Source organism: Pelodiscus sinensis, chromosome 1 (genome assembly GCF_052426305.1).
Source record: "Pelodiscus sinensis isolate ZL-2025 chromosome 1, ASM5242630v1, whole genome shotgun sequence".
Lineage (NCBI taxonomy): Eukaryota > Metazoa > Chordata > Testudines > Trionychidae > Pelodiscus > Pelodiscus sinensis.
In genome coordinates this window covers 3,931,876-3,945,342 of record NC_143052.1, presented here as the reverse complement: position 1 = coordinate 3,945,342, position 13,467 = coordinate 3,931,876, and the positions used below count along the sequence as shown (strand labels likewise).

Genomic DNA, 13,467 nt, shown 5'->3' with positions numbered 1-13,467 from the left:
CGAGACATTTTGCTGGTGCTGCAGCTGGGGAGAAAGGTTTAATTTAAATGATTAAACAGATTACGCATGTTAACTCTCATGTTAGTTTATCAAATTTCATTTTTGCTCTTTATGTCCAGTGCAAAAGGTTTCAATGTTTTCTTCTTTTATGGCAGGGATGGGGAACCTTTTATGGGTTGAGGGCCATTGACCCAGGGAACAATCAGCAAAAAAAAAAAAATCCTCCCAAAACCCCCAACCCTCACTGATGTGGCCCCCAATTGAGACATCTGTAGCCAGACATGAACCCCATCTTGTCCCCCTCCCCCTTGAGAGAGAGCAAGAGAAAGGCAGTCTGCCTTTGATGCCCTGGGAACGCAGGTGTGCTGCCTGTCCCTGACTCGACAGTAAACAGAAACCAGACAGTAAATGGGCTAGCTGATGACCCGGGGCCTCCCGTCGCCCTGCTGGCTAGTACCAGTAATTGACATGCCTGCACTGTCCTAGGAGAGGAATCTTCACCCATCACATACCAGAGGTGCCCATTGTCTGCATTTTCCCAGGTGTGTATTATGCTTTGCACCCTTCCTGGGAAACTTGGTGTTCAAAGCCATTTTTCCTAATTGGCCACTTGAGACCAGGAAGAAGCCTACGTGACCAAGGGGTATAAAGAGGGTTTAGTAGCCCACCCCATTTGAGCTCCAATCATCTACACCTGCTGGCAGGTATTGATCGACTCCCGAGGTCTGTGGGACACCCAACCTCGCCCTACTTCTTCCCGAGGGATTGAGAGAAAGATGCTGGCCACGCCAAGTCTGGAACGCAGGGGTGAGAATATATACCTGCTAGGTGTCTATTTTGCATGCATTTAATAAGAGCTCAGAGAACCAAAAGGGTTTCATGGTACCTGTAAGTGACTTATTAGTGTAATTTCTGTCCTTTGTAGTGGCTGTGTTATCTGTAACACAGTAGTAGCATTTAACAGCTAAGTTTACCCTTTAACAATAAAATAACTGTTTAAGCTGTGACCTGACTCCTTCAGTTGCTGTAACAGAACCAAGCACAATTTTAAAAAGAACTCCAGCCGGTCATAAGGGACAGATATAGGGAGAGCTTGAGCGTTGGATCGTGTTGCTTTTAGGGGCCAGATCCGCTGGGGCATCTCTCAGCCTCCCCAGGCTGCCCGCTGCAAAGGGATTGTGTATCCTAGCAGTCAAAATCTGAGCTGTAATAGGCTCTCCCTGTAAACTCTGGGGCGTCTGTCGGCCTGTTGGCTGCCTGCCGCGAAGGGATCCAGATCCTAGCGGTAAAGACACGGACGTTAAACTCCTCGGGGCGCCCGTCAGTCTCACCTAGACTGCCCACTGTGACGGGGATTTGTGTCTCAGCAGTTGAAGACTCGGGTGTAACACACACGCATGCACTGCCCTGACCATCGACTGACACGTACCAGCACCTGTTCCCTGGAATGGCTTGGCTCCTGACAGAAGCTGGGACAAACAGCTCTTAAAGGGGCCGTGACTGCATTTTTTTTGTCAACAACTTTGAGCCTAGAGTGCCTGCACCTTTATGCCTACAATGTGTGTGTGTGTGTGTGTGTATGAATATGTATATATGTGTGTGTGAATATGTGTGAAAAATAAAGTTGCCCTCCAATACCGCAGTTGGTTACCCATAGCTTTCCATGGGACGGCTATTTTACTTCTGGATATGTGAGTACAATTGAGATGTGATAGTTTTTTACTTTTACTCAAGTAGTTTTCCAGGAGGGTACTTTGACTGTTACTGAGTTACATGTTTCAAAGCAGCAGTACTTTTACTCAAGTGACTTTTTTGGGTACTTTTCCCACCAGTGACTGACTGTGGCCCCCAGACTCCTTCCCACAAATCCGCTCAATTCCTCCACTTGTAATTCAGCTTCAAGGGTGAACTGTGCAGACCCATGTGGCCTGGGACATAACTTCCAACCCGGCTACTGGAGAGATCTCACAGAGCAACGGTAAAGGGGGACGAGGGATCCAGCAGGCGTGGTTTTCAGGGTCTGGCATGCATCTACTCTGAGCCCAGGGCCATATGATGACTCCATTAGTGCTCTGGGTGGAGACCGAGTCCTGCCCCTCAGCCCAAATGCCAGATCCAACCTGCCTCCCTTGGGGATCCCCTCCCTCCTATCCAGTGAGGTCTGGCCTCCTCAGGACCAGAGGGGGCTGGATGGACCCATCTATGCGGGGCCAGGCATGGGACAGAGGCGACACACACAGACCTGCATGCTCAGGAGAGTTTATTGCTGTAGCGGCTGCAGTCATGGAGGGGGAGAGAGGGAGAGGGCAGGGGTGTAACTAGCACAGAGACACTGGGGGGAGGCAGTTTGCAGTTGGGTACCTGAGAGCTGGTCTTTCAGGGCAGGGCAGGACTGGCCCCAGATGCAGCAAAGAAGCTGAAAGTCTGGGATGTTGCCTGATTGTGCCCCAGGGGCCCGGTTCTTTACACCTCAGGTGCTGAGCTCCCCGCTGGGAGTCTGTACTTGCACAGGTAGGGGATTTTCATTTCACATGGATCATCGTTCCAGTTCTTATAACCTAGAAGGCAAGACAGAAATCACTGGGGTGGGGGAAGGGCAAGTGGGTGGTGCCTGCCCTGGCAGTGCCCCCTCCCCCGATGGCATCGTGCGGAGAGACGACCCCGCGGCTGTGTCACCCACTCCCAGCCTCTGACAAAGTTTTTCTTATTGTCCAGCCCGAGCGTCTCTTGCTGCAATTCAAACCCTTTGCTTCTTGTCCTGCCACCAGAGGTTACTGGGGACAAGTTTTCTCCCTGCTCCTTGCAACCCCCTTTCAGGTATTTGGAAGCTGCTCTCCTGCCCCCTCTCCGTCTTCTCCTCTCCACAAGGAACAAACCCCATTTTGTCAACCTTCCCTCCCAGCTCATGTGTTCGAGAAGGTTCATCAGTTTCATTGCTCTGGACCTTCTCCAGTTTGTCCATATTTTCCCTGCAATGTGGTGCCAGAACTGGACACACTATTCCAGCTGAGGCCAATGTGGGGCAGAGCAGAGCAGAAGAATCGCTTCTCGGGTCTGGCTCCCAACACTCCGGTTCATGCCGCCCAGAAGGAGGTTTTCTGTTTTTGGCAGCCGTGTGGCACTTGTTGATGTGAAGTGATGGGATTAGAACAGCCCCTCTCCCGGACGTGTGAGCCGTGGCCAAAAAGGGGTTAAACAATCCCAGGCCAAACGGCTGGGAGTGAACTTGTCCGGGCGTGTGGGAGCAGTTGGCCAGTGACAAGTAGGACCGGCCAGGGCTGGGAGGCACATGGACGGTGAATTAGAGGGAAGACTAGTTGGATGTGGCTACTTGGACCTTAGAGATGCTACCATGGAAACAGACATTTCCTCTGTCTCAGAGATCAGCTGGGGGAGCCGGGGGAGAGGCAGGGAGATGGGACAGGAGGCAAGGCCCTAAGCGGGCTGTGTGGTGTGCACAGGGTCCTGGCGGGGCTCCTTTCTGGGTGCAGGTGTGTTTGAGCCTCTGCCTTACCGGTGGTGACCAGCAGCTCGACACAGTACTCCTTGCCTTTGGCGTTGTTTGGTTCGCCGATGTTCCAAGCTTTGTAGCGATAGACGGAGCCATCTGTCCACACCCAGGTCTTGCCCTGCAGATCCAGGGGAGAAAGGTTGTGGGGGGCCGGGCAGAAGAGACCCTGGTGATACGGCACCATAGACACACCAAACCCGCATACAGCAGGGCCCTGCTCAGGCCGGGGCGAGAGCGGGGGAAGGGGCAGCCCAGAGACACGGACGTCACAGTAACGCTCAGCCCCTCAACTTTCCCTTCTGCCTCCCAAGCCCTTTGCCGACGGACCAAATCCCCACCCCAAGCTGCAGTCACTGGGGGATGGGGGTAGTCCCCAGCGGCCAGGGCCGGCGGAGGGGCAGGGGGCTTCCTGTGCTGGTCTCAGCCGGTGGGAGCAAAATCGACGTGTGTCTGTGATGGAGACGCTGGGGGTCGGGGGAGGGGACTCGGGGCCGTTTCCCTCTCGAGGGCTCAGCGCCAGCCTGGCCCCAAAGCAGCAGGACCGGTAGCTCCGGACACTCAGAGCAGGGCACAAGGGGCCGGTCACTGTAAGGGTCTGGCTCTGGCCTGGCCTCAGCTCTTGGGGGGACTGGCTGGCTTTGGGGGGCACAGAACTTGCTCCATCCAGTGCCAGGAGATGGGGTTCACAGCACCTCCCCCCTCCTACATGGGGCCTGGCCCAGCCTCTGCTCTGGGGCAGAGAGCCAAGGCCCGAGTCTGCAGGAGCTGCCCAGGAGCCTTTCTCCGCATCTCCACCCCCGGCCCAACGCTACCCTGAGCAGGGGCAGGAAATGGATGGAGCAGAGCTCGGATGGAGATCTATGTGGTTACACAAGGGAGCTGTGATGGGCCCCTCCTGCCCCCCTCCCTCCGAACTACCCCCACCCTCTCCCGAGGTTCTTGCCAGGCTGAGGGAGTGTTCAGAGACTCAACTCTTGGGCAGGGAAAAGCGGCTGGAAAACATGGGGTGGTGGATGGGAGACAGGGAGAGGGCTCGGCATAGAGCGTTATCCAGGAGGAGGAAGGGAGGGGGATATTGGGGATGGGGGGGAGGGCTTGGCAGGGTCTGGGAGGGGGAAGGGAGGGGGCAGTAGTTGGGGAGGCAGGTGCAGGTCAAAGGTCAGCCTGAGGATCAGGGGACCAAGTCTGGGCTCTGTCTGCGGGGAGAAGCCAGAGGGGAGGGGGGGCCGGGCAGAAGAGACCCAGTAGGATGGGGATGGAAAGGGGGTGGGGGCCGGGGAGATGGGGCAGTGCAGAGGGGAGACACTGGTGCCCGTGAGGGGGGGAAGGGCGTAGGAGTCGGGGAGGGAGATCCTGGTAGCCACATGAAGGGGTCGTGGGGTTTGGGATGTGCCCAGCCCCTGGGAGCCAGAGCTGTGGGGCGGGGCAGCTGCCAGAGGTGAAGCTGGGCCGGGCACTCACCTTGTTGGGGTCATGGAGTCCGATCCAGACGAGCTCCGTGGACGTCGATTCGCTGAGGTATTGATCCACTACGTCCCTTTCTGCGTCACTGAGGATGGAGGCCAGATGGGCCCCGGGATGGTGATTCTGACACTTCACCTGCAGCAGGGACATGGGCCAGGCCTGTCACCCTGCGGGAGGATGCTCATTGCCCCGGTGTGGGGTCCTGACCCAACCAGCTGCAGCGGCAACTGAGAGGAGAGAGAGTCCCCTCTCGGACCTTGTTCCTGAGCCCCACTCCAGACGATTCAGTTCACCCGCCCCCCGCCCACCTCTTCAACCCCCGCCCCCGGGGCAGTCACCAAACCCACTAACCTGCCCCACCCCCTGGATCCTGGAGAAGAGCCTCCTACCTCAGCCTCTGACCAGGTCAACTTCTCAGAGAAGAACCTGTAGCAGTGGTTTCTGTAGCGGAACCAGCCATTGCGACAGGCTGTGGCCTTTATCCCCGATCCAGTCCAGAGAGAGCGCTCACCTCGGGGAGAGGCTGTTGTGGAGGTGAGAGAGGGAGCAGAGCTGTCAGTAGCTGCCCATGTAGCTTCCCCAGACTTCCGAAAACGCTGTAAAACATTGTCCTCTCCCAAAAGAATGAGCATCGGCAGAAAGGGGCCGTCCTTAGGCGTAGGCAGAATAGGCAATTGCCTGGGGCACCAGTCTTTCTGGGGTACTGCTCTTCCAGGATGGATGGGAAGAATAGGCGAGGAGGCCGGCAAGCTGACCCCGGCTGGGAAAGGTACTGGGCCGGAGGAAGGAAAAGCAGGCATGGCTGCGAGAGGCGCGAGAATGTGCCATCAACCCGGGCAGCAGCGGATGGGCAGAGCCAGGGCTTCGCCAGGGGCAGAGTCACGCGTGGCGCACCAGAGGAGGTGGCACCACGTTGGCGTGATTTGCGGCGCCGTTTTTTAAAACGGCCAGCCACGGATCGCGGAATAAGGCGGAAGGAGTCGCGCCAAGCGGGGTGTGGGGCTGCGAATGCCGAGTGGCCCAACTCCAGGTCCAGCACGTGGTCTGGGGCCCGGGCTGCGGGGACTTCTGGGCCCGATCGCAGCAGACTCCAGCCCTGCAATCTGGAAGGCAAAAGGGAGGTGAGGGGAGGGGAAGAGTGAGGGAAAAATAGGGGGAAGGGGTGGCAGAGGAAGGTGCTTTTGCTGTTGGGAGGGGGAGCCGGTCAGGAGAAGAAAGGGGAAGGCACCAAGGGACAGGGTGGAGGAGAGACAAATGCCAGGACGGGGGCAAGTGCAGACAATGAGGAAAAGGGCAGGACGGAGGTGTCAGTGGGAGGGGGACAGGGTGATGCTGGGAGAGGAGAGGGTAAGGGCATTGCAGGCTGGAGGGGGAGGTGCTAAGAGAAGGCTTGAAAGAAGGGATGCGCATGAGGAAGGTGGGGATGGAGCAAGGCATGTGTGAGGGTACAGGAGCATGAGAGGAACAGGGGCAGAGGGTGGTGAGGGGGTGGGCATCAGGGAAAAAGAGGGCAAAGGGCACAGGGGCAGTAAGGGAAGGGGGAGACACCAGGAGGGTGCAGGGCTAAGGGAACGTGCAGGTGCCAGGAGATTCTGGGGGTGAAGCAGAAGGGCAGAGTCCTGCAGGGAGGGACCAGCACCAGAGGAGAGAGGCAGGGCAGGTGTGTAGAGGGAGGTGTTAGGAGAGAGGATGAGGACGGGTAGCTTGCATGATCAGAGTGGGGCTACTGGAGGAGTGGGCACAGGGGGGAGAGAAGGGCTGGTGGAGGGGGGCAGGTCTCAGGAAGGCTGAGGGCAGTGAGGAGGGCAGGAGTCTGAGTGAGGACAGCAGAGGAGGGTGAGGGGTTGGGGGGCACAGGCACCAGGGGAGCTGGTGGAGCAAGGGGAGGAGACATGGCAGCAGAGGGAAGAGGCAGAGGTTTATAAGATATTTATTAATAACTTGGGGTGTGTCTAGATTACATGGCTCCGTCAACAGAGCCAAGTAGATGAGGCAGGGCAACAAAGGAAAATGAAGTGACGATTTCAATAATCACCGCTTCGTTTAAATCAAAATGAACCCTTCATTGGCAGATCCTTCATGTGAAACGACGCTTACAGGATCTGCCGACGAAGGGATCTGGGGTCGGCTGATCCCCGTCTAGACTGCTGCGCTGTGCCGACAAACAGCTGATCGGCACAGCGCGGCGGCCATTTTGATTTAAATGAAGTGGCAATTATTTAAATCGCCGCTTCATTTCCCTTTTTAGAGTAAACTAATCGACATGGCCCCACCGACGGAGCCAGGTAGTTTATTCGTACCCTTGGGTGCCACGGTGGCACATCCAAACAAGCCCCATGAACTCAGTGCTGGTGCACAACACAAAATTCATTCTGCCCATGGGAGGAAACTCTTAGAGGGCACACTGCCCCCAGCCGCCCCGCCCCCGAGTTAATGTCCCACACTTTGGGGTTAATGCAATTGCAGGATAGTTGCATGAGGGAGGTTTGGTGGGGGCCAAACTAATCCCTGTTGGCAGGAATATGGTGGGAAGAGTCCTTAGAGGGGGATCACATGACACCTTTTACTGTTGGTCATGTGTCCATCTTGCCCCGAGAGCGTTGCCTCCAGAGGCGTGGCCAATGGGGGCCAGGGGCGTGGTGCACAGGGATCAGGGGCGTGGCTACTGGGGGTCAAAGAGTAAATTTTTAAAAAATTCTTTGGTGCACACCCTAATGAAATGTGCTGCGCACGCCTATGCCGGGAAGCCGTGGCGCACGGAACAGCAGGGCTGGGCCCTAGAGAGAGCCGAATGTGCCGCCTGCAGCACAGTCTGAGGGACGGGATTGGCTGCTGGGGTCTCTGGAAAGGGGTGGGGGTAAGGGTGGAAGAGCAAGTCAGGCATAAGGGCATCGGTTTAATAATCCCTCCTAGGGCACCGTAAATACTAAGGACGGCCCTGGGCAGAAATATCGATGGAATTTAACGACGATTATGTTAATAAGCTCAGAACTGGCCGGTGAGGGCTCATGGGAGGAAAGTCGAGGAGAAAAGGGAGTTCCGCAGAGCTGGCCGTGTCTCCAAGAGACGATATTAAAGGTGCAACGGCGCATTCTCCCCACGCAGGGGCTGAGCTCTGGCCGGGGTCTGGATCGATGGGTCGGGTGGGGCAGGGGCTATGGGGACCCAGCTCTGATGGCTGCTCCCCCACGGTGGGGCTGGCCCCCTGAGTGAAATGACTTCACGTCCCATCGGGGCAAACAGAGCCTGGGGTGTCCAGGCCGAGGGGCCGGGCAGGGACTCACCTTCCAGCGAGGGGTTAAAGATCAGGCAGCCGAGGAGGCAGAGGCTGAAGAAGGCGACTGGGCCCATCGTCTCGCTTCCCTGGGGAGAAAACACACAAGGGGGATGGGCGGGGGAGCCTGACACCCCCCTGGAAAAACTCCACCCCCCCCATGGGGCATTTCCCGGGGAGGGTTCTGGGGGGGGCTGTGCGCTAAGGAGCCTGGCCAGGCTGAAGGGCCCCAGAAGGATCCCAGCCCCCAGCCTCGGGGTCCCTGCTCAGAGCCCGTCTCCCTGGCTCCAAAGGGCCCTTTGGTTCTCCCCCTCGCTGAGCCGCGCCCCAGGGACAGAACCGGACACCCAGCAGGGAGCCGGGTCCCAGCTCCGCAGGGCCTGGGCTCTGCAAGCCGCACGGCCAGGGACCCCCACACCAGGGCTGCAGGGGGGACCCCAGAGGGCAGCAGGGAGGCCGGGATCACTCAGGGGGCCCAGGAACCGGATCCTCAGCACAGTGATTCTCAGAAGGGGCATTTGCCATCCCCCGCTGCCCCTCCCCCAGTGCTGGGCTGGCAGGGCCCCACGCAGCCCCCCCCATGGGACCGGGAGGGGGGAGCAGGCGGCGGGAGGGAGGAGTTTGGAAGGGGCCCAGGGCCAGGCGGGGGGCCGGTCTGTGTGCACATGGCTGGAATGGCAGCAGCAGGGGCAGCCCCTCGGCCACAGTCCTCTGGCCAGAGAGCGGGGTGAGTGCTGGGAGCACAGAGCCTCTTGTCTCCACCCAGCGCCCGGGGCACCAAAACCCACTGACCCCCCCCCCCCCCCGGGGCCTTTTCCCCCTCACAGGTGTGTGAACCACACTCATTTCCCCCCCATGGACCCTGAGTGTCTGGGAAGCCGACACCACGTGTGTGGGGGGGGGAAGAGCGGAGGGGGGATTGTTGCTGCGCCCCGGGGAGGGGCTGGATCCCCCTGGCACCGTGACGGGGAGAAGGGCCCAATGGGAGAGCCGCCCTGCGGAGCGCTGGTCCAGCAGGGACTGGGCACGGGGCCGGGGGCTGTCCTGGCTGGGGAGGGGCAGAGCTCGTCACGGCTCCGCAGGGCGTGAGGGGCCGTGGGCAGCGCTGTGCTGGGTGAGGTGGAGATGGGCAGGGCCGGGGGACACACACAGGCCAAGCCTGGCCCCCAGCCCAGCAATGGCCCCGCTGCCACCAGCCACCAGCGCAGGAGGGAGACGGGGGCGGGAGCCGGGGACTCACCTGAGTGTCGCTGGGGAGCTGCTCTGGTGCCGGGTCGGTCCAAGTGCAGCCTGACGGGGAACTGGCCCTGCCTGGGCATTTATAGACCAGTCGGGGAGGGGCCGAGAGGGGATCAGGTATCAATAGTGAACATGTAAATCTGTGGAGATTGGAGATATAGTTATTTCGTGTGCAGGGAAGCAGAAATAAAGGGAACCACGATCCACCTGCCAGCTGGGCTGTGGCCAGGCGCACGTGTTTCTCAGGGTTCAGCTAAGAGACACGGTAAAAGCTTGTCCTCCTGTCTCCCCCTGGCAGTGCTGAGATCCATGGGGCTGTAGGGAGCCCTCTCAGTGCTATCGGGGTCAGACCCCAGTGGGGACAGTCGGGGCAGGGCTATTGCGTTCAGACCCCAGTGGGGACAGTGGGGGCAGCACTATTGGGGTGATTGGGGTCAGACCCCAGTGGGGACAGTGGGGGCAGCACTATTGGGGTGATTGGGGTCAGACCCCAGTGGGGACAGTCTGGGCAGGGCTATTGGGGTCAGACCCCAGTGGGTACAGTCCGGGCAGGGCTATTGGGGTCAGACCCCAGTGGGGACAGTCTGGGCAGAGCTATTGGGGTCACACCCCAGTGGGGACAGTCTGGGCAGGGCTATTGGGGTCAGACCCCAGTGGGGACAGTCTGGGCAGGGCTATTGGGGTCAGACCCCAGTGGGGACAGTCGGGGAGCGCTATTGGGGTATCAGGGGTGCACTGGGCAGCGCTCCATTGGAATCACCGGGGTTAGAACCCCCGCGGGTGAGAACCGGCTGTAGCTCCAATGGGCTCCATGAGGTCCCAGCAGCTGAGATCTGGCCCCGCCAGGGCAGGGTTAAAGGCCACATTTCCAATTCCCAGCCCTCCAGTGCAGAATGGCCCTCGGCCCCTCCCACGGCCTGTGCCTGGCTCGTCGCCCCCCCCCTGCACCGTGTGTTGCTGGGAAATGCACCGTCCTGACGGGGCGAGTCCCTAGTGACTCCTAGCGAGTCTCAGTGTCTCCTGAAAGCTCCCCAGTGAAGTCAGTGTGTGGGGGTGACGCGGGGGGAGAGGAGGCAGGTCTATGGGCAATGGAGGCACCTCGGGGCAGGGCCGGTCTCCCGTGCGCAGGGCCCCTGCAGGGAGGGCGCTGGGTGACTGCACATGCACTTCAGCCGAGCCCTGGTGAGCCCGGGGTGGGGCCAGCTCGGCACCTTCCCCGTCCGGTTCAGCCCGGAGCTCACAGAGCGCAGAGGGAGCCACGGGGGAGCTGCCCTGACAGAGGTATTGCCTGACAACCTGTCTCCCCAAGTCCCTGGGCCTGGCTGAGCCCCAGCCCTCGGGGCCCCAGGGGCCCCCTGCACGTGGACGAAGCGAATGGGTCCCTCCCCATGAGAGGGGCAGGGGAGCCGAGGACAGCCGTGGTCCGCCCGAAGCACTGGAAGATCATGGCCATGGGGGGGTGGGTGACGGTGCGTCAGGGCTCCCCCAACTCCTGCACCCCCGTAGTGGCACGAACAGACTCCTCCAGCCAGTAGTATAGAGGGAGTGTATTGCTTCTCCAAGATGTGAAAGGGATGAGTTGAGCACCAATTTAATTGTACGTGGAAAGGAAAGGCAGCATTGTCAGATACAGGAGATAAAAATAAAAACAAAATTTGATTGGTTGACCAACAATAACCCCGCTTTTAGGGAAGTAAGTAACTCAGACAGCAGTATGCAACAAAGTGCTGATTACCCCAAATGGAGCAGACGAACGTTTTTTTGTAAGGGCAGAACGAGACAACAAAAATCTAACTTCAGCAATTGTCAGGCGAGTCGAGGAGTACCAAAATACCGAAACAGGGTATATGAGGTTGGCTGAAACAGACCAAGAGGGGACGGGTTGCGAATCCAAAAAGCCAGGTCTGATCAATCAGGGCTCCCTCCCCGGCGCTGAATCTCGCTGCCGCACATAAGCTTCAAAAGGGAAACGAACACCGGTCGTAAGTTGCAATGAAAAATCCAAAGAAAGGAAAAACATAAAGGCTGTGTCCAGACTCAGGGGTTTTTTCGGGAAAAGTAGCCTTTTCCCGAAAAAACTTCCCCTGCGTCCAGACTCAAGCCGCGTTCTTTTGAAATAATTTCGAAAGAACGCGGCTTTTCTTTCGATGGCGGTAAACCTCGTTTCACGAGGAAGAACGCCTTCTTTCGAAAGTTCCTCTTTCGAAAGAAGGCGTTCTTCAATGTAAATAGGGCTTCCTCGAAAGAGAGCATCCGGACTCGCTGGGTGCTCTCTTTCGAAAAAGCGGATTGCTCTTTCGAAAGATCCGCCTGCAGTCTAGACGCGATCTTTCGAAAGAGGCTCTTTCGAAAGAAGCCTGCAGTCTAGACATAGCCAAAGAAAAGAATATCTCCTGAATCTAAGCAATGCTTCTATCTTTCTTAACGTGAGTATTATATAATTGTTAACTCCATAAATTGTTTAAAGGTAAATCAGGAGGGTATATCTGTAGGATAAGTTGTTACTTCTTGTTTTTTTACTGTACTGTTTTTCTACTTTTTCTTTGTAGATTATATTGTCTTAAAAGAATCAAAAATAGTGAATTGATTTAAATGGAAAATTAATTATAAAGTAAATAGAAAAATAAATAAATAATCTTTGTTTGACCCTAAAAAGAAGTATTCCTCTGTCTGTGGTTTCAAATCCTTTAAAGAACCAAACACGGCTACCGAAACAAGATACAGCACAGCTCAGATGCAATCTGGTTACAGGAACTGGGGCCAGGGGGCCTCAGGCCCCGCCTTGAGATGTGGGGTGGTTGGGCCCTACAGTCCCAGCCCCCCTCCCTAGTCCCTTTTCCCCTGCTTCCCAGACAGAAACTGCCTCTCTTCCAGCCTTGCCCCCCACACAGCGGTTGGTCTCTGCCTTCCTCGCTTTGTCTCTCTCCCTGGGAGGCGACCTGTCGGACAGGTTGGGAGACACTGGCCTAGTGACTCATCCGCTGTCCTGTTCGGCCGTGCTACAAATAGCACCAGTGGAGGTCACCCACTGCCCAAGCCCAGCAACCAGCCAGGCACCCCCATACCATACCAGGTTATAGAGCAGACAACATGCCCCACTACGTCACCGGTGGCTGCAGGAAAACGGCTTTGCTCTGGTGTGGGCGAGAGGCGCCTTCCTGCAGGCGGGTGGGTGCGTACTCCGACCAACGACCGGGGCACTGTCTGGAGTGGGCCAGGACACGGGGCCAGGTCACCTGAAGCTGGAAGGCATTTTGGATCTGGTACTTTTCCACTCACGGGGGAGACGGGGGGGACTTTGACACTGAGCTCAAACACGTCCCGCCAGGGGCCAAAGGGATGTCGAGGTGGGAACCAAACAACAGGGCCGTGGTCGGATGCCAGGAGACCCTCTGACCACCCAAGGAGCCTGCCTCGCTTGGGAGAAACACGATGAGGAGACGTGCTAGTGTAACACACACCTAGTGCGGGTCCCTGTCCCATGGCGTGGCACTGGGGCTACTTACAGCGAGAGAGAAGAACGAGGGAGCTCTTCAGCCTAAGCCAGTGGTCACCAGACAGTCGATGGGGATCTGCTGGTCGATCCTGGAGCCTCTGACAGGTGACCCTGACTGGTTTGGCCGGGAGGCTGTCCAGTGACGGCCCCTCATCTGCCCCTCTCAGCACGGCCGTGCTGCTCCTGCCCTCTTCCTTGGAGGTTCCCCCTCTCCCCCCAGAGCCTCCTGCTTGCTGTGCCGGGCAGGGGAAGAAGAGGAGGAGGTGCTAATGTCAGGGTGCCCCTCCCCCACCCTGTACCCCATCTCCACAGAGCAGAGGGGTGCAGGGATGGAGGCAGTTTGCTGGCTGCTTTTGGGAGTGGTGCAGGTTAGGGGTGAGCCTGCCTTAGTGCCCTGTACCACCCCCTAGAAGCCACCTGTGGTAAGTGATGCCCAGCTGGAGCCTGCATTACGAACCCCGGTCCCAGTCCTGAACCCCTCCT

General features: G+C 58.0%; 1 protein-coding gene across 1 annotated transcript; it reads right to left on the bottom strand.

Moving 5' to 3' along the window:
- Positions 1 to 2,463: 2,463 nt before the first annotated feature.
- On the bottom strand, positions 2,464 to 9,549 carry LOC142827864 (C-type lectin-like). Its single transcript, XM_089777627.1, has 6 exons — positions 9,490 to 9,549; positions 8,260 to 8,338; positions 5,365 to 5,498; positions 4,973 to 5,110; positions 3,515 to 3,794; positions 2,464 to 2,558 (listed from the first exon to the last, which is right to left on the bottom strand). Exons 2-6 carry the CDS (start codon positions 8,324 to 8,326, stop codon positions 2,464 to 2,466), a joined length of 714 nt encoding a protein of 237 aa, XP_089633753.1. The 5' UTR covers positions 8,327 to 8,338; positions 9,490 to 9,549.
- Between the last annotated feature and the right edge of the window lie 3,918 nt (positions 9,550 to 13,467).